Below are 20,308 nucleotides of genomic sequence, written 5' to 3'. Positions count from 1 at the left end.
AATCTCTAGCAAGGGTAATTTAACTAAAGATATCTGCGTCTACGTTAACACGAGTGATGGTTTTATATTTTTGGTGACATCGGTATATTTAGTTTTTAAATAATATTAAATATGAAATACGATTTTATTTATTTTAATATATTTATTACCGTGATCATATTTATTTATAGTTGGCCAAAAAAATGATCATATTTATTGATCGTGAAATTTTGCATTAATTATTTAAGTCGTCATTCTTAATTATTTTGTTTCATAAAAGAAAATTTGACTGCACGAATTTCTCTTTAATTATAAACTACTTAAGGTTAAATTATTTTCAGATTAATAAGGAAATTAAAATATAATTTACCTCAATTTTGAATAAAACATCTTTTAATGACTAAAATTATTTTTAAATTTAACAGAATTTATCTTTTTGTTTTTTAAATGAAAGTTTTTAAAAATAGAAATCAAATACACCCTAACATAACATTTTTTTAAATTTTTTTTACTTTAATCACTAAAAGGTAAAATATATTCAAAAAATAACTTAGATTAATTTTACAACTTTGAAAATAATAATTTATATATTTTTTATGTTGCAATCTGAAGAGTTCAAACCCAAGACAATCCACATCCTGCCCCGCCTTGAACTAACTCATATGACTAGTTATATATATATATATATATATATATATATTAATCAGAATAAGGATGACCAAACATGTACAAGAAATTCAGAATAAATAAGTTTATTGATTTAAGCAAAACATTATCAATTTTTTTTAAACAACATTTATAAAAGGATTACTTATACTGCTGAGGGCATTTTAGTCAAAATAAATATAATGATTATTTTTCAGTTTCAAGGAAATTATAATTTTTATAATGAAAACGAGATGTACAGTGGAGCCACCCCTGAAGAAATTATTGTTAGTTTGCCCCATAGCTATGCATTCCTGCGTTGAGACAAATATCCGAGTCTCAGGCTCTTGGCATATCAACAGGCTATTTCAGTGCTTCAGAACAATGGTGTCATTGGATTCAGTAAGCTAAAGAAAGTAAATTTTACTTAAATGACGTTTGATTAGCTTTCCAACAATCCGTTACTTTACTGTAGTACTGTGATTGCTTGAAAATGACAGGCCCTGCTTATATCAATAATCTACCATTGCGAAAAATTTAAAAAGAAAAGATTTATCACAACTTTGAACATCAATTTCATATCAGGATCAACAATCAGGTTCAAAAGTCATCAACAGTTAATGGGCAACATGGACAATTGCCCATACAAATCCACATTCATTGAAGGATTACAGCACGGGTTAGAGAATGTACAATTGACAATAGGAGACTGGAGATGATTAAGCATCATCTGCATCACTTCCACCAACATGTGCTTCATGACTGACCCAATAATTGCTTCCATCAGGACCTGACACCTTGTACCTGCCCAATAATAAACTCATCTGAACCACCACATAGCAACACAAGAACATGACTTCATATTAAATTGGCAACGTTTTTTCTCACTCAACATTTCTACTGACCGTTCAAGAACAGACTTTCCTTCCTTGTACTTCTGGCTTTTTTCATAGGCAGTCTCCTGAAAGAAACCATCAGAGTAACTCAATGCTTACATGTAAACAGGCAAAAATCATGAATCAGAGTCCGTGACTTTTGAAACACTGCCTCCGAATCTTACATATTTCCACCCCACAATTGATCCACAACCCACACAGAAAATGTCAGCCACAGTGTGCAACCCAGTCATCATCATTCTCTCCTCTTTTTCTCCAACAGAAACGTTCACTCTGTCAAAGAATAAAACATTTGAACTAAATCCATGAACGTAACCAACAGCTATATAATCACGTCTCAGGCTTTAAAGGTCCAAAGGCAACAGCTATACATAGTTGTGCAGCTATAAGATCCAGAATTACCATGTCTGCGTTGAGTCTTGATATACTGAAGGGAGTGGAGTTAAACAAGACTAGTAACAACCATGCACTGTTCTTGTTACATTGTTGTGATGCAGATATGGTTTACAAATTGATAGGCTCCTCGTGAATGAAAGAATAAAAGAAATAACCCAGCGGACATACACAAGGCAAACAAGATAATTAATAAGCTGTATTCTGAATCGTCTATGACCATTACTCAGGAGTAGATCACTAATATGGGAATTCTCGGCTCCCTTTGGAGGACACAACAATCTTTAGTGTCTATAACCAAAGGTCTGCGTAATTACTCAATATAAGAAAAGAATGAGTGCTCGTTTTATTTTCTTGATAATCATCCAATGAATAGGAACCCAGAGTGTAGTCTTGAGTAACTTACACCTTATTGAAGAGATAAGCTTTCCCATGTCTGCAGTGGAAAGACTGAATAAACACAGTCAAAACTTATAGTCAATGTCCAGTAAAAACGTTGTGGATGAAAACATTGTTATCAAGTCAACAACATTCCTACACGCACAACAAAAAAGAAAGAAAAAAAAGGAATAAAAGCCTAAGCTAAGAAAGATGAAGATGCAAATTAAAGATTGTGACTTAATTGACGCTTCATCAAAAGAATTACTGCTCAACTTTTCTCTAACCAAGATATTAAATAGGTTCAAGTCGACTAAAATGGAACAAAATTTTACCTATAGGAGGAGCACTTCTCTGCATGTTAATATGAAAGCATGCCTAAAACTCCTTTACTTATCAAACTATAGTTGCATGACTTATATTTGCTAAAAGCATAAAGTTATGAAACTCTAAGTAGAATTTCATGGCCGATCTGTGGAATATGCAGAAGCAGCAGAAAAAACCATGTCAACGTTGACTAGAGGAGAAAATCAGAGGATGACTAATTTCTACAAATGCAAAGTGAACCAGGAAATTGTCTACTTCCTCCTATTGTGTAAACGTAACATAAATATATACTATATTCCAGAAACGAAGCCAAAGAATCATACTCTGAATTCCACGAGTGCAGACAGCAAGAGAAAACAATTGAAAGCATGAAAACATGAAACAGGAAGCAGTAAGCCTCTGTAAGCTTCTAGAGAAACATAAACCACGTTTTAGCCGTTGTACATTAAGTAGCCACAATGTGATTAGGAAAAGACGAGCAAAATTTTCTAAACAGAATACCATATAAAATACATGGTCAGAAGGTAAAGCTCTCCACTTCTAAGAAGGCGAGTACCAAAATGCAATTGAGTAAACATCAACAACCCTTCATTATATATGATGGACACCCACGTAAAAGACCATGTCTTAGCATAGTTAGACTCTTCTTTGGTAACTAACAAACGCCCCGCGCAATTACATTGGCTATCACATGATAGAGAACAAGACATCCAATTGATAGATAACAATAATCTGACCAAAATCAATTTACGTCTACTACGATCCCAGAACAAAAATACATTTACCATTAAAAGATATAAAGCGATCAAACCTTGGATACGATGTCTTCAACAAGAGCGAGATGGGTCCGGCAGTGTTTGCAGCTATAGATCTTCCCCTCGAGATTGACGACAAACAACCTCCCCATGGCTGGAATCTCGACCAAGAAAATACTTGTCTGAAATTTCTATGCAATATGTGAAGGTCAAGAACGATTTAGATAAACGGCCGTACTGAAAATCAATTCAATTTATTAGAGATCACCCAGGGATCGAATGCGAAGAATATAACATTCGTTGAGCCATGAATTAATTTAAACATGGGCAAGGAAAGTGGAGATGCGAGAGATGAAAAGAAAAGGAATCGACGAATATTACCTCTCTCCTCTGGAATACTACGATGAAGCAAGAAATGTGGACGGTGAAGCTATCACATTTATCGTTTCTCCTGTAAAAAGACTAAAAGCAGAATCTGACAAGACGTCCAAGGCACGGTTTTATTTTATTTTATTCTCTTTCAATTATTTATTATGCAAGTGGTTTCTCGCTTGCATAGGAAAAAACTTAATGCGTGATTGTCTTTTAAACTTATTATGATTATGATTTAATCTTTATGACAACTAAATTATGAGACCGAATCACATACCAAAAAAAAAAATTATAAGACCGAATCTTCTAAAATTAGTAAAGGCAGGATGAATATGAATGAATATGAATAATGAAATAAAATCACGTGCCAAATATATCATTTTTTATTCTTTAGTTATTTATTTATCGAAATAGGAATTGAACTTTTAAAATGTGTAATTTCAGCTTTCGTATAAAATCTCAATAAAATAGATTAATTTACATAAAAAATTTTAAATTATCTAAAAATATCAAATCAGCCCACATCCATTTACATCTAATGGATTAAATTATCACATTAAATTAGTGGCCAAGAAAAATAAGGCATTAAAATGAAAACATAGATATTAATCTTCACAAAAGAGAGAAATTCTTATTAGTGGCATGCTTTTGACTAAAATATAGAATATTGATAATTAATTTATGATTTACAAAATATGTTAGTTGAAACCTTAATGTCTTAAAAAAAAACTTACATATTTCCTATTTTATCATTATTAAATATTCTATACAAATGTTTTGATAATGATAATTAAAATTTTAATATATTATTTTTTTAAATGAGTAATAAATAAAATAAAGGTATAGTTAAAAATAATTATATAAGTTATCCAATATTTTATATTTTGAATCAAATAAAATTTTTAAAAAATACTTTATGTTATGGTTTAAAGAGAGTAATTCTTTAGATACTGGCAATAATGGTTGACTTGAATGAGAAAGGTTGGATAATTTTAAATTTTAAAAATGCCTAGAGTTTAAGCTTGTAAATTAAAAGTTTACAAAATAAGAAATTACTCTCTTCATCCCTATATATAATGTATTTTTAACCAAATCATATATATCAATAAAAAAATTTTATTTATTTGAAATCACATATCACAATAATTTTTTAATTTTTCTCCTAATAATATCATAATTAATATTATGGATTCATGCTGGTGGAAAAATCACACAATTAATATCTTTTTTATTTTTCAAGACAAAAATAAAATATTTTAATTACTTAAAAATATCATTGATATCTCTTATATTAAAAAAAAATAAGCTTTCAGAAAACCATTGTATACAAGGACGAAGGGATTATGTGAGTAATAAGCAGGATACTTTTTTATTTTGAATGAATTAAATATGTCAAATACTGAATGATTTAAGTAGAATTTTATTAAAGGCTTTTAGATATGACATAATTTTAATTGAAAACCAAAAAGTTATGAAACTTCATTGCATGCATATATGACTAAAATGAAATAAATTATCCTGATTAAAGATTTAAAATACCCTTCAATTATAATTAACATCGCTGAAATAATAAGTTATGTTTTTAACAAGTAACATTACTAGAATAATCAATCAAGTTATGAGCTTTTAAAGTAATATTACTAGAATAAATGAAACTTCTTGTTTTTCTTGTAATATTTCTTATAAAAATCACAACTTAACTTATTATTATAGCAATATTATTTGTAAAAAACCATGACTTAGCTTTTTATTTTACTAATGTTCTTGTAAAAACCCTAACCTGACTTTTAATCTAATAATATTATTTGTAAAAACCGTAAACTAATTTATTTTTCTGATAATGTTACCGTAAAAAAGCATAACTTAACTTGTTGTTTCAGTAATATTAATTATAGTTTAATGGTATTTTGATCATTCAACTAAAAAATTTTATTTCATTTTGATCATCCACTCCTACATTGAAATTTAAGAATTTTTTTTATCTCAATAAAAATTATGTCACATTCAGGGACCTTTCAGTGAAATTCTCCCAATGATTTGTATGAAAAAAATTGCAAGATGCTAAATCTTGCAAAATAAAAGGTACAAAATAAAATACTAGAAATTTTGGGCATGTAAAACCAAATTATAAAATATCCATACATTTAATATAAAAAAATTCTAATAAACTGCTTTTGTTATAAGCCGACGTGATTTATTTTTTTAAAAAAATATATACAATAGAAAAGAATAATAGTTTATATGTAAAACTCTTTATTTGTAATTTTTTTTTTTTTCGTATCATCCACTAGTCTTCTACCAACAAAAACGAAGAACGTTTTTAAAGGCATCCTGTCATGTTATCATGTTAGAGATAAACACGGGATATTATTTATAACTGACATTCAAACAAACAATGAGGGGAAAAGTAGATGACTTTCGTTTTTCTCTTTTCCAATAATTTGCAAACTTCACGGGAAAGAATTCCAACTAGAAATACAATTTCTATTCAAATATTTCCCCATCATTGGATAAGGCAAATGAGGTTTTCTAAAATTTATCCAAAGAAAGTGAAACTAAATATTTGGATTTTGAAAGAAGTACTAAGAGCCACTTCAATATTAGGCATTTGCATCTTATATAGTCGTTTTCTCCTTGAGTTTGCAAGCATCTTCAATCCCTCTAGCATCATGCAATTGATATGACAAAATTAAAAATTAAAGTTATCTTTATCTTTTCACCCTATTTAAAATATTATTGAAAATTCTAAACTCAATTGTTTATCAATTTATTCTCAAATATTAGAAATTCAATCATTGTGCCTATAACGATACTTTTTATTAAGTGAATTCACATATGAATTTTTAAATATTTTTATTATAAAATATTTAAGTAAATTTTACAGTTTATTTTTTGATATTTTTTTCAATCTCCCCCTTCCATTTGCTTCTCTCTTCCCCCCCCTTCTCTCTCTCTGTGACACCCTCCCTTTCCTTCTCTCTCGTCTATTTCTCCCCTCCCTCCCTCCTCCCCCATTGTCTCTTATTACTACCTAACTAGATAAGATTTGGTGAAGGCATTGAACCAAGTGTTCACTGTAAGTCCTTAATTGTTTCTCAGCCTCTAAGAGCAGCTTTAAAGCATGTTTTAACCTCCCCAACTTTGACTCATTCACTAAGCACGAAGCCCAATCATGCATCTCATAATTAGACAAGTATTTTAGTGCCCCTCATGAATATAACACATCAAGACAAGGAATGCATGTCCGTTGGTGTGCCATTCCTGAAGAACCAACCAATGAAGATACACTCAAGTTTGTGAAATACGGATGATTGGGTGACAACCCCAAACTTCTCCCCCTACCATAGTGTACTCTAGCGACACCTCGTCATCGGTCTACTGGTAATGGCTTGGCCATTGAATCTGGAACCCTCAACCTTGTAAATGAGCTTGGGTCAAATGTTTGGGACTTCGAAACTTCAAATCTAGATCTAGGTGTCTCCTCTGCTGTCCTACAAGACAACGGCAACCCAAATCTATGTGAGCTTTGCATTGGTTGAGAGAAACCAGAGAAAGAGTGGGTGGGGAGAGAGTGAAAAAATATTAAAGAAAATGAATTATTGGCCCCACCAACACTAACAAATGGGGTATATTAAATTAGGGTCAAAGAAGAGATAACACTTAAAGTTAAAAATGATTCTTAATTTTAAAATTCATATATACTCCCGCCGAATCACTCTGAGCTTGTTTGAAATTATTTTTGTTTTATTATTTTAAAAATTAATATTTTATAGAACATGTTCTAAAAATAAAAAAATAATAAAAATAAGTATTTTTTAGATTTTTTCTTTTCTCCAAAGCAATAATCCCATAACATTTAAAAGATATTTTTTTATTCTTCATAACAATATTTATTTTTTATTCTTTAAAAGAATTTTTGAAAACATGTTGCCAGACAAATTTTTTTATTTTTTTGTTCTGAAAAATATAAAACTATTCTTAAAATAAGTTTTCAAACAAGCCATGTATTCCTGCTACATTTATTTTTTATTTTTGACAAATTGATGCATTGAAAATTATTATAGGTTTACATGGAATGTTTAATGAGAATGTAATTAAAAAAGATATACAATTTTTTTAAGAAATTAGATTTCACCAATATTATGTATTGTGATTATAAAATATATTTCACCGATGCCCTGTATTTCTAACTTTTTTTTTAAATTATAAAATAATCATCAATGTCATGCATTGTGATCTAAAGGAGTAATTAAATAAACACCAATATGTTCTTTAGGCAACATGGTGTGATTTTGTTAGCTGCGAGCAAACAATTTAGCTAAATTCTTACCGCCTCTTAATACAAATCAACAAGACCTGGTGGCAAAAACTGAGACCTTGGCATTTTACCATGCCGTCCAAATTCTTTTTCCCTCCCTTCTTTTAACAAAAATCATATTCTCCCTTGATACAAACGAACACTGGAGCTTTGGAAAACAAAATTAGGAATCTATATCTTACCTATAGTAAAACATAAAAAGATTCACTGTTTATAAAACAGTAGATTTAACAGTGCCGTGGGACCCACAATTGCTTTTTCTTAATTCAATTATTTCTTTATCAATGTTTTACAATATTTTTCTATTTAATTCCGTGCATTGCACAGGGGGTATTTTCGAGTTTATATAAATTTGAGATGCATGATGAACAGTAAATGAACAGTGATTAATAAAAAATGCCCCCAAGCATCCCAAATTTATATTTATAGATTTGTCACTGTTGGATGGTACTGTAGATCTGACTTTTTTATGTTTTTTTTTTTAATTCGTTACCCATGTAACTTTTTTTTTTTTCTTTTTTCAGCTTTCCGGATGGGAATGTTACATCCAACTTTTTCTTTTTTCTTGTTTTTTTACTTTTATTTGCTAACTTTTTTAATATTATATAGTAAATAAAAAAGAAAAAAATAATGTGAGCCTTATAGTAAAAGAAATACATGTGAGATCTATAAAAAATAAATTGTTAATACAAAGCTTATACTTAAAAATGAGAAAAATATTGTCTATTTTTATATTAATTAATAATACCTTACTTCTATTTTTTGAAATATATATGAATATTTTTTAACATGAATAGTTATAAAATGCAAGCCCTCCTTCTATTTTTAAGATTTTATTTTCATCCACCTAACTATTAATAAACCGTTAACTCACGTATGTTGGACTAAAATACTCTTATTTAAATATAAATATTGTCTAACAATTATTTAAATTACAAAAATATTTTTGTAATATTTAAATGTATTTATTTTGTAAATTTTTAAAAAATTAAATATATATATTCGCCAAGATGTAGTGTATGGACTTAATAAAGAGAAAAATAAAATAAAATAATTTTTAATAATTTGGGATAGTTAAATCAGCCTAAATAAATTTAAAAGTTAAAGGTGTTAAGAATCAGGCTCAACTATAAATTTTTTATATGTTCAAATATTTTAAACTTGATATAAATTGAGGCTCTAAGTGTAACGAAGGAAATGTAATATTTTAATAAACTTAATTTTTAAAAAATTGAAGTAATGTGATTTAAAAAAGTGGTGTGTAGACCTACCATTAAAAAAATATGAGTGCGGTCTACATTTATAAATTTTAAAAATTTAAACAAGATGTAAAAGATAATAAGATTTTTATATTTTGAGACATCATAAAAGATTTTATACTAAAAATTGATAGTGAATATAAAATTTTAGTAAAATAATAGGTGTTATACAAAGAATATATTAAATATTCCCTCCTTAAAAAATATAAGGTATTTTTTGAGAGGTTGAATGTTAAAAAATGCAAAGCATTTTTAATTTTTTTTAAGTGTAATTATTATATTTTTTTAAAGTGTTCTTATTAAATAAATTACTTTATATTTATTTTAAGTGAAACACCCTATTAAATAGGGATAAATATGAAAAAAAAAGATTAATTTGAAAACAAGTAATGACTTTATTGAGTTGAAATTTAGTTAAAAATATTTTATATTTTTTAATGATGAGAGTATTTATTATTAACACATGATAACAAATCAAAATAGTTTGTATGAGCATATATAAAACTAGTTTTTGTTTCTATGCTTCAAATGCATAAGGAATAAAAATCTATTTTTCTATTATTTATATTTAAAAATTGATTATGATTTGTACACCTATTAAAAATATTGATGCAGTTATGTGCCTCAAGTCTAAGCAACAAGAATTACGGGATATAAATTAATTATATAATATTATTGAATTTATCTTTCACTGCACATCTAATCTTTTCTTAATAATCATTGTATTACTTGCAATACTTATATATATGATTGATAAATAGTAGTAAAAGATGGATTATATTATTTGGTTGATTTAGAACCATTATAATTATGATTTATAAATAACGTTATCACATAAAATGGAGTGTGTTTTATTTTTCTTAAAGTGATATACGGGGCAACACATTTTAGAAAAGAACAAGTTAGATTATATTTCAAATTGTAAGATGTGAGAAATTTTAAAAAAATAATAATATTTGTTAATATGTATAAGAATAGCACATTACAAAATAGAAGCCATTTTTCATAAGTATCATCTCATTAAAATTTTAGTCTCATACTTGCCAATTGTGAGAATGTCTTATGAAACAAGAGGAAAAAGAAGAAGAAGTGTTTTTTAAATTTTATCTTACATGAGATAATACATTTAAAATAAAATAAGTTATTATTTATATTTTTAATATGTATGAATATAAAAAATTTTAAAATAAAAATATTCTTTAAATTTTAATTTGCACAAATTAATAAATTATACAATAAAATACACTAGCAATCCTTTTATTTTGTTAGAATTATAAAGACTCCTTCTTTATTTTTAAAACTTACACTTTAGTCTCATTAATCAAGATTATAAAATTTAAATAAACATAAACATAAATTATATTAACTAATTTATCTCTTATGCCATTAATTTTTTTTTTGCATATATATATTTGAAATATTATTTTAATAAATTTACTCTCTTTGTTAAAGGAGTCATTTCTTGGGAGTTGGATATTAAAAAATATAAAATATTTTCAGTGTTTAAAGATGTAATCATTAACTTTATTTTTTCAAAAATTTCCATAATGAATAAATTATTTTAAATTTATTTTAGAGTGAAACACCCAAATAGTGAATATGAAAAAATGATATTATTTTAAAAACAAGTAACTACTTTATTAAGGGTGAGATTCATTTAAAAATATTTTATATTTTCCAAAAGATGGAGTGTGCATTTAATTTTTTAAAAATACTAAATAAATTAGTTTGTATGACTAATAACTTTAAAATATAAATAAAAATTAAAAAAAATATATCAAAAATAGTAACTATCAGTTAATGACTAGATGGGTGAAAATAAAAACTTAAAAATAGAAAGCATGTTTATATTTATAACTCTTAATTATTGATTTCAAAATATATTTGTATAAATTTTAAAAATAAAAAATATTTATAATTAAGATAAAATAAAGGAAAAATAATAAAATTTACTTTAAGCAAATTAAAATATTTTTTAAATATTTACATTTATTTTTATTCTCAAAAACTAAAACATTCCTGGGACATAAATCTAGTTAGCACAGTACTTTTTTCTTTCCAACTTGTGTTCCGTCCCTGGATAACAATATTCTGCCTTGTGTGTTTCTGAGTATCAGAAGTCACGAATCTGTTAATTAAAAATTTCTTGATAATAATGCTTCTAGTGCGTCCATTAAAAAAAAAATGCTTCTTGTGCTTTTCTAAAACTAATATTACTACTTTCAAGAAGCACCTCAGAGGATGCAAATAAAAACAGTTATGACAGCTGCATAAATAAGTTGTCTGAAAGTGCCTTTTCAGTTAACCAAATTCCAGATACATGCCTATGGTAAGCTTATCATTGTAATTTATACTGTCGCTTAGAGAGAGACACACACACACTCAGCATAAGCATTTTCAAGTTGAGTTCTCAAAATGTAATGTTCTCAATTGTTTTTCCAGCACCGAACACATGGGTGGTTATTGTACTTATACCATATCATGAATAAAGTACAATTCAAAAACAGAATACATACAGCATCATACAAAAACATACAGAATACATTAATTCATACATTTGATTGATTGTACAGAGCAGTTCTCAAGTGGGAGTATAGAAAAAAGAATTGAAATTGGAGCGCAGGCGAGGTGATTGACCCAGTGGAGGAGGAGAAGGAGCTATGGAAGTCTCATTGGTGGGGTAAGGTTACGTCACTTGTTAAAGGTAGCAATAAAAGCGATGGGCCCTTTGCCAGTAACAGCAGCTTGAATTGCAAAGATGAGGAAAACCACCATGGCTAACCTGGAATGCTTGATCTCTGCAAGTTGAAGCCTGGCCTTCTCTTCAGGGTCGTTGGCCAAGCCAAGGGGATCGAAGAACTTGCCACCTGGGTATAACCTTTTTTCTGGGTCAAGTTCTGCATTTCTTTGGAATTCAATGTAGCCTATCAGTACCACCTCGATCCAGATCAGTGTGGTCAATGAGAATGGAAGAGGAAGCCCCAGATAGGATGATCCTTCCACCAGCTCTACCTGATCATGGCAGTCACCAAAACAAAACCATTATACCTGATATATTTCCCTACTGATCAACCTTCTGACAATATGGATGACGCAAAAAAAATCAGTCTAACTTTAATTTTCGTACAAATTTCAACTTTTAAGAAAAGGTTGAATCAAATTCTTTAGTGTTTGTCATGTGGTTTCTGGATGAAATTATGATATGTGAACAACTTTAATTTTAAGCAGTTCTTGTTATATTGCTATTCAAGAACATTGGAGCAGAGCCCCCCCCCCCCACCCCCAAAAAAAAAAACCTTAAGCACCGTAGATCTATGACATTTTAGATTCACTCAATTTATAAGAAGATAATGAGTCGTTACAAGCAAACTGTGAAGTTCAGATTATTTGTGAAATAAACTACACGCACAGAAACATAGAAATTCTGATGAATGATTATGTCAAAAGTGTTGGCAAAAAAAAAAGAATGACTATGTCAAAGGTGTTTGAAAATCACTCATTTTTCCTCCAAAACTAATCCACACATTTGTGTGGGAGAGAAAAAAACACCAGATGGTGGGACCCACGTACAGGCGGTTCCGCTGAGCCCCACCCTTCTTGTCTTCATGCGAAATAGCAACAGAGAAAAAAGAAAGAGTAGTCCGGTTCTGACTAAAAGCGAAATTTAAAAGAGAGAGAAAAAGAAATTGGAAGTGTGGAATAACGTATACAACATCGTAAAAAGTTTGTCTTCATCGTTGTTGTCCACAGGAGTCATAATCAATCATCTTGAGCACTATTGTGAATCAGTGATATTCATACTGTAAGCAAGTGGACCACGATAAGCCACACTCAGCAAAAAGCACCACAAGGCGTATTACGCCACATACAGGGAGGTTCATAACAACGATATCATACCGTCACTAGCTCATACATCCATCAACACAACACTAAAAAAATCAACATCTACATGGGAATTCCACACTCTCAAGCGTTGAAATTCAATACACATTAACAGGTTTTAGCATTGTTAGTTCGACACAGGCAGATTGTGATAACGCTATACTGAAGAAAGCTCCATTTGATCAGCGATCACCAAACTGTTTGACTATCTCAGTGATTGAAAAGAATGGTGGGTTAGGTCAGGTGCATACTCAATTTTCACACAAGCATTTAAACAAACACATAGAGTACCTTTCCAGCGTCTTGCCATGCGACTCCAGTGAGTGCCTCAACGGCCAAGGCACCGAGCGCTCCCAGCATTGCCCACCTCCCATGAATCAGCTCACACTCGCGGAACCTTTGCAACCCGAAAACCTCCGTGTACGGCTGAAACGGAGTCGGTTTAACCTCCGTGGTCTCCAATCTGGTTCCAATCACGTCCCCGGCCACATTCTTAGCCAGATTCTGGTCCAGCGAGTCCAAGTCGAACTGCAAATACTCAGCGGGCTTCCCTAGCCCAAATGGATCGAACCCACGGTCTCCCACCATGGTTCCGTCGAGCCATTCTGGCGGTTTGGCACCCGGGAACCACACGAGCCGATCTCCAGATGGTTTGGTGTTGAAGGACGGCTTTTTTTTGGGGGGCGGAGGAGGCGGGGCGGCCTTCTTCTTGGTGCCGAACTTGAGCAGGGCGTGGAATCTGCCGGAGTCAGAGGCGATATTGTTGGTGGTGAGACGGGTACCGAAGAAGTATGAGGTGGCGGTGGCAGCCATGGGAGAGCGGTGGAGCAGTGAGGCGGGGGAGAGATTGGAAAGGGCAGGTGGGAATGGAGGTGGAGAGTGATATATTGTGTGAAAAATGAAAAATAAGGAATTATCAATTATGTGATGGGAAGGAAAGAGAGGGAGAGGCTTATCTCTGCCTTATCTGAATAGCCGGCCTTGGATGGTTGATGGCAGCTTCACCTCATTTGTGGGCCCCGTTGGGAAAATTTATTATTTTACATTTTAGGTTTCAAAGAGAACAACGACCCCCCCGAGGATTTTTCAACAATTAAAAATAATATTGCTCGTTAAAACTGAATTAATATATTGATAATTAAAAAAGTAACGGGGCCTTTTGATATTTCAATTAAATATATTTTTTACTGTTGAGTATTTAGTATTTACAATGATTTTTTAATGTATACTTTCTGCCTATAACATAAGACGCCTTTTAATAAGATTCTTTAGTTATTAATAATTTTTAGGTAAGGTCTTCAAAAATATAAAATATTTTAAATCTTTTAAAATATAATTAATAATTTTTTTAAAAAATACAGTAATTAATAAGCTTTTATAATTAAAATATTTTATTAAATAAATATAAATATGAAAATAATATAATTTTAAAGATAATAAATTAATTTATTACACGTATAATTTAGTTAAAAATATCTTATAACATTAAATAAATGAAGTGTAACACATTTGACAAATATTAATTATGTTTTTATAATATTACTTTTATTTAAAATCATTCATTATAAAATAAAATGTGATACAAGTTTAAATATTTTTATTGAAACATAATAAAATTGCAAGTTTATTATATTTTTAAATAAAATTAATAATTTAACCATTCAGTGGTTAGAGAAGTGTCACATTAACCGAAAAGATATTTAGTGAGAATCTATTGCATGCTTTTTTAAAAACATAATAAAGGAGACAAGCAAGAAATTAAAATTTGTTATGATTATAAATGATAATTTAATTTTTTAAAATATCATGATTTCACTTAAATTTATGAAAATTTTTATGTCAATAAATTTTAAAATAAAAAATTATTTTAATTTTATCAAAAATAATAAGTCACAATCACAATTTTTATTATATAAATTGCAAAAGTTGAAAAGAAAATCACAATTTATAAGTGTAATTTCTATTATTGAAAAAAAGCTCTAATCAAAACTTTTACTTAACAAATAACACTTTTTGTTCTATGAATTACAAAATTGAATAAAAAATTATAATTTATCAAGTATAACTTTTTGTTATTGAAAAATAAGTTTCGATCTCAACTTTGCTTAGAGAATAATACCTTTTATTCTATAAATTGAATGATAAATTATAACTTATCAAATATAAATTTTATTATTGAAAAATAATTTCTCAAAATAACAAACATCAATCACAACTTTTATTTAAGGAATAACATTTATTCAAAGAATCATAAAAACTGAACAAGAAAGCATAACTTGATGATGAGAGTAAGACGATCTTTTTAATTTAAAATTTATGAGTACAAAAATTTTTAAAAACTTTAATAAAATTATAATATCTTGAAGGACCAGATTGCTATTCATCAAATTTTGATTATTTGGGCTTGTCGCTTTTATTACCGCTGTTTGCTGGTCTATATGGAGATTCATCATTAAGCTTCTCATTGTTTGGCATTTGCATGGGGAGCATGTATCAAAATGAATATGTGTGGGCCTTATTCTCCTTATTTCTTCGGGCCTGTCCATTTAAATGGGTAAGAATATATATAATATATATGGGCTGAGAACTGATCCAATAAGAGTGGAACGGTCTGCGTAAAAAAATTATGTTTCACTTGAACCTCGAGGAAAAAGATACTCACATATGGAAGAGATTCACTTTAGTCCAATAGGATATATAGAAGATGAGCTCTGCTAACTTCAAGGATCTAACTCAGATTTTTTTTTTTTAAGGCACATTTCATCAGCTTGAGGTACACCAACATCAATTCCTGAAAACCATCAATTTCAACATAAAGTATAAACTTTATAACAACTAACAAGTTACACCATACAATAGTATAGATGGAAACATGTATATCCATTGGTTATAATAGAAAGGGTTATAATTGCTTAAACACAAAATCTCAAGTTCAAATTCTATAAAAAAAAATTTAGGAGAACTATTTATGATTGGACCTGGCAATACTTGAATATAATATAGTCAGACATGATTATATTTCAAAAAGAAGTGAAATCATGTGAAGTTACAAGCTAAGTTGGGCAAGTGGTGATTAAACAAAAGATGGAATTGAAGCAGAAAGACAGGAAGATGAAGTGATGATGGCATGCCATCACAATCCTGGGTGTTTGGTGACAAAGTAGTGCATGGCCATATTATGGCTCCCTAAAAGCATATACCACGTAATTGGATCAAATATCTGCTCACAAACTGGATCTTCATTCCATTATGACACTCCACCCACTTTCCAAGCCCCATTGTAGCCTGTAAAGACAACCACATCAAAACAAAAACACTTAACATAATTCAAATCTATAAGGGCACCATTCAATTTTTTCCATCACGCCATAAAAGAAAACAAGAAGAAATTTGTGAATCTAGAAAACTCAAAATTGGAACTTAAACAATTAAAAGTGATCGACTAAGAAATGAAAATAAGGAAGACGCCGGGGGTATAAGAGAGAATTAGAGGGCATGATGAATGACACGAGGCCGTGTCGGGGAATGTCGGGGGAAAGTGAAGAACGTTGATGGGGAAAGGAAAAGGTGAACAGTGAAGAGCCTCCCACAATGCCTACAGATGAACCACTCATATTTTTCAGGTGTGTTGCGTTAATCATGCTTTAAGGTTCAAACCCCTATCTTTAATCCTAATTAATTAATCTCCACATTCCTTCATCATCCCCAATCATACTTTCCAAACGCCTGTCCCAATTCTGTCCCTCCCGTTCCCGCTTAGATTCCACGTGTGGGGGACTCCATGCGTGCGTGTGTGAATGAATGCATCTTGCTTACTTCATACTTATCTCATTTTCTATTGCTTTTTATGTAATTTTGTTTGATATGGTGTAGGTTCAATTTATCAAATTAACTTTTTGTTCAAAAATTTTTTATCAAATTAACCGTTAAATAATATGTATATTTAAATACAAATTTATTTACAATAACAGACTCTTGTTAAATAAATTTTTGATGAACTAACTTTTAACCAACAAAAAATTAAAGGATAAAAAAAATTAAAGCCACGAGAAAAAAATTTCATCTACATTTGCCACGTGAGAAAGTTGCCTTCTTCAAATCTTTTCAACTTTACAATGTTCATTGTCAACTTTTTTAAAGAAGTCATTGTAACTAATGAGTTAAGTCTAAAGATTGTTGGTAGGAATAACTCTATGAAAAACAAAAGAAATAGAGATGAAGAAGAGAGTAGTAGTACATGTTGTCTTCAAGGTGTTGGCAACACTTTCTTTTAGGCTTAATTCGCCCCAACTTATTACAGTCTTCAAGTGCAAGTTAGGTTGATGATAAATTTCCTTCACGATATAATAAAAACAATGAGTTTTAATAACTGAATATACAAAATGAACGGTGGAGAGGCATATTTATAAATATTGAAGTTATGTCTTTTAAGTTACAAAACTCTCTTTAAAAGTTACAACCAATGTTATTTCATAACCCTTATATTAATTCATGAACCTACGTAGTTTAAAATTTAAAATTAACCAAAGATTATTTATAATAAATTTTTATGAAATGAAACATCCTTTTAATATGTAAAATTTTTTTAAATACATTTCTTTTTAATAAATGACACCTTTTAGTTTTATAACCCTCCAAAGATACTTTTAGAATTTAGAGAGACATAACCTTGGTGACTATAACTTTCTATATAACCATTCATACAAATTCCTTAAAAGTACATAACTTCTTGATTTATAAGGATATGACTTTTTAAAATGACATAAATTTTCAAAAGACATATCTTCATTTTAAAAATATTCCAAAAATCTCCTGCCATTTTTAAAATGATTACAAAACTGTCATTATCTTATCACTTCGGACATATCATGCTTTCAATAAAGGTGTCTAAAATACATGAACATTTACTTAGCAAGACATGGTTTCACCCATCCAAAATAATATGATAAACAAAGCTTTGAAACAATTATTCCATGTGAACATGTGTGCATGACTTACATATAAGATCTCAAACCATTGTATGCCGCTTAAGTTGACACTCTTAGTTGACCTTGTGTTCATATCCTTTTCATGAGAGTTTTTAGAGTCAAGCCCTTAAACTCTTAAAAATGGCATCACTTCACTCCCATACAAGTAGACTCTGTTAAAAATACTACAATGATCAATGCTCCAACAAATATATGTTTACAGGTCTGTCAAGAGTAAAATCTTAACATTTACCCTTTTTAATCTTATGGCCACCAACTACTTTTCAACCTTGAAAGCCAATAAGTGTTATTAGGCCAAGTTATTTGTAGCAGGTTAATGTCTTCAAAGTGTGAGCAAATGGAAGGAGCATGTTTGTGTGGTCCAAGCTTGACATAATATAGGGAAAAAGTCTCACATTGTATGTAATTAGGTTAGAGAAGAAATATACAAGTGAAAAAGACATATAAACTTAACGACTTAAAATTTTGATTTAACATGTAATGTTAAATTCACTTATATATAGATATATATATTCTTTTGAAACCATTAGACAGCCCAACTATATTCTTCCCTCCCCTAAGATGCTCCTCAAGCCTAACAAGTGATATCAAGATCCTTTTTTTAAAAGTGATTTAGCATGAAGACAATGGAAAAAGGCTTAAAGATTGTTAACGAGCATGGCTCTCTAAAGAACAAAAGAAGTAGAGATAAAAACGAAAGTTGTGCACGTCATTTTTAAGGTATGGGCATCACTTTCTTTAAGGCTTAATTAGCCCCCGACTATGATGGCAATTCTCTTTTAGGATATAATAAAGATCCTTGAGTATGGTTTACATTATCAAGGCTTAAGTTGAGACAATAATGGTTTATACAAAGTAAAAGTTTGACTTCATTTCTAGGGCACTTGAAGAATCAAGGTAGCAAGTTTCAAGAACTGAATGTTCTTTGAAGTACCAAATGGGCAATGGTGAAGGGTATTTATAGATGTTGAAACAATGCCTTGAAGTGGTGCATTTTAAGTAATAAAACTCTCCTCAAAAGTTATAACTAATGTTAGTTCATAACCCTTATATTGATTCATGAACAATCTTATATTAACTCATGAACACCCATATGTTAGTTCATGTACTTACATAGTTTAATAATTAATACCAACCAAGGAATATTTAAAACAACCTTTGATGAAAAGAAACATCCTTTTAATATATAAAATTTTTTTGAAATACATTTCATTTCATCAAATGACACCTTTTGATTTTATTACCATTCCAAAAGTACCTTTAAAATTTAAAGAAATATGACCTTGGTGACTGTAATTTTTTACATAAATTTTCATAAAAATTTATAAAGACAAGACTTTTCAAAAGAATTTGATTTTCTAAAAAACATCTTTTCATTTTAAAAATATGCTGACAATTCCCTACCATTTTCAAAATGATTACAAAATATTATCACTTTAAAAAGTCTAAAAGACTTGAGTCTTTTACTTTACAAGATACGGTTTCACCCACCCAAAATAATACAGTAGACAATGATTTGAATCAATTATTCAACATAAATAAGTGTGCATGAAACTATTGTACGCCACTTCAGTTGACACTCTTTACTTGGCCTTGTGTCCATATTCTTTTAATGAGAGTTTTCAAAGTCAAGCCCTTAGACTCTTAGAAACAGCACAACTTCACTCCCATACAGGAAGACTCTGTCAAGAACACGATTAATGCTCCAGCAAATATGCTCATACGTCCATTAAAAGTTAAATCTCAACCTTTATCCGATGTGGTTAATTGTTCGTTTTCAGCATTCCATAATTTTAAAATGCAAGCAAGTATGCAATCGCAACACAGGGGAATTCGTGTAGGCCATTTATCTCATACATCTTGTATTTGTAATTTTTTTTTAAGAAAATGAACCGTGGGGCTCATAAATTTTGTATAAAGTTAGACTAATAAACTGCACTGTTTATTCTCATGTAAAGCTAGTGCAGCTTAGCTTGTTGTTAAGCTTATATTACATGTTGTTTTGAAAAATGACAAAAAAATTAGCAGAACTGAAACTCACTATTAAACATATGAATTGGGAAAAAGGGACAAGCAAATGGAGACCAAGTATGATTATTCCTGAAGAACCTGCTCT

At 29.8% G+C, this 20,308-nt stretch overlaps 2 protein-coding genes across 4 annotated transcripts; both read right to left on the bottom strand.

Moving 5' to 3' along the window:
- Nucleotides 1-1,175: 1,175 nt before the first annotated feature.
- LOC129303190 (protein yippee-like) lies at nucleotides 1,176-3,857 on the bottom strand. 3 transcript variants are annotated; one of them, XM_054942317.1, is made up of 6 exons: nucleotides 3,755-3,857; nucleotides 3,430-3,555; nucleotides 2,320-2,363; nucleotides 1,685-1,793; nucleotides 1,530-1,585; nucleotides 1,176-1,428 (listed from the first exon to the last, which is right to left on the bottom strand). In XM_054942317.1, exons 2-6 carry the CDS (start codon nucleotides 3,523-3,525, stop codon nucleotides 1,344-1,346), a joined length of 390 nt encoding a protein of 129 aa, XP_054798292.1. In that variant the 5' UTR covers nucleotides 3,526-3,555; nucleotides 3,755-3,857; the 3' UTR covers nucleotides 1,176-1,343. The 3 variants fall into 3 exon arrangements, with proteins under 3 accessions (XP_054798292.1, XP_054798291.1, XP_054798290.1); XM_054942316.1 differs by having other exon boundaries at nucleotides 3,430-3,564; nucleotides 3,755-3,856; XM_054942315.1 differs by having other exon boundaries at nucleotides 3,430-3,610; nucleotides 3,755-3,771.
- Nucleotides 3,858-11,724: 7,867 nt separating this feature from the next.
- LOC129298880 (chlorophyll a-b binding protein CP29.3, chloroplastic) lies at nucleotides 11,725-14,105 on the bottom strand. The gene is made up of 2 exons (XM_054937328.1): nucleotides 13,496-14,105; nucleotides 11,725-12,334 (listed from the first exon to the last, which is right to left on the bottom strand). Exons 1-2 carry the CDS (start codon nucleotides 14,015-14,017, stop codon nucleotides 12,014-12,016), a joined length of 843 nt encoding a protein of 280 aa, XP_054793303.1. The 5' UTR covers nucleotides 14,018-14,105; the 3' UTR covers nucleotides 11,725-12,013.
- Between the last annotated feature and the right edge of the window lie 6,203 nt (nucleotides 14,106-20,308).

This window comes from Prosopis cineraria, unplaced genomic scaffold (genome assembly GCF_029017545.1).
Source record: "Prosopis cineraria cultivar Desert tree isolate PC_DT_omini unplaced genomic scaffold, ASM2901754v1 PC2, whole genome shotgun sequence".
NCBI lineage: Eukaryota > Viridiplantae > Streptophyta > Magnoliopsida > Fabales > Fabaceae > Prosopis > Prosopis cineraria.
This window is presented reverse-complemented; position numbering and strand designations above follow the sequence as displayed.

Excerpts from the sequence above, each read along its gene's own strand:
- LOC129303190 (XM_054942317.1), bottom strand. The coding sequence starts at position 3,525 with ATGGGGAGGTTGTTTGTCGTCAATCTCGAGGGGAAGATCTATAGCTGC. Across the intron at positions 2,364-3,429 it reads TTGAAGACATCGTATCCAAG|TCTTTCCACTGCAGACATGG; the intron begins GTTTGATCGCTT and ends GTGTTTATTCAG. Across the intron at positions 1,586-1,684 it reads CAATTGTGGGGTGGAAATAT|GAGACTGCCTATGAAAAAAG; the intron begins GTAAGATTCGGA and ends GGTTTCTTTCAG.
- LOC129298880 (XM_054937328.1), bottom strand. The coding sequence starts at position 14,017 with ATGGCTGCCACCGCCACCTCATACTTCTTCGGTACCCGTCTCACCACC. Across the intron at positions 12,335-13,495 it reads CATGGCAAGACGCTGGAAAG|GTAGAGCTGGTGGAAGGATC; the intron begins GTACTCTATGTG and ends TGCCATGATCAG.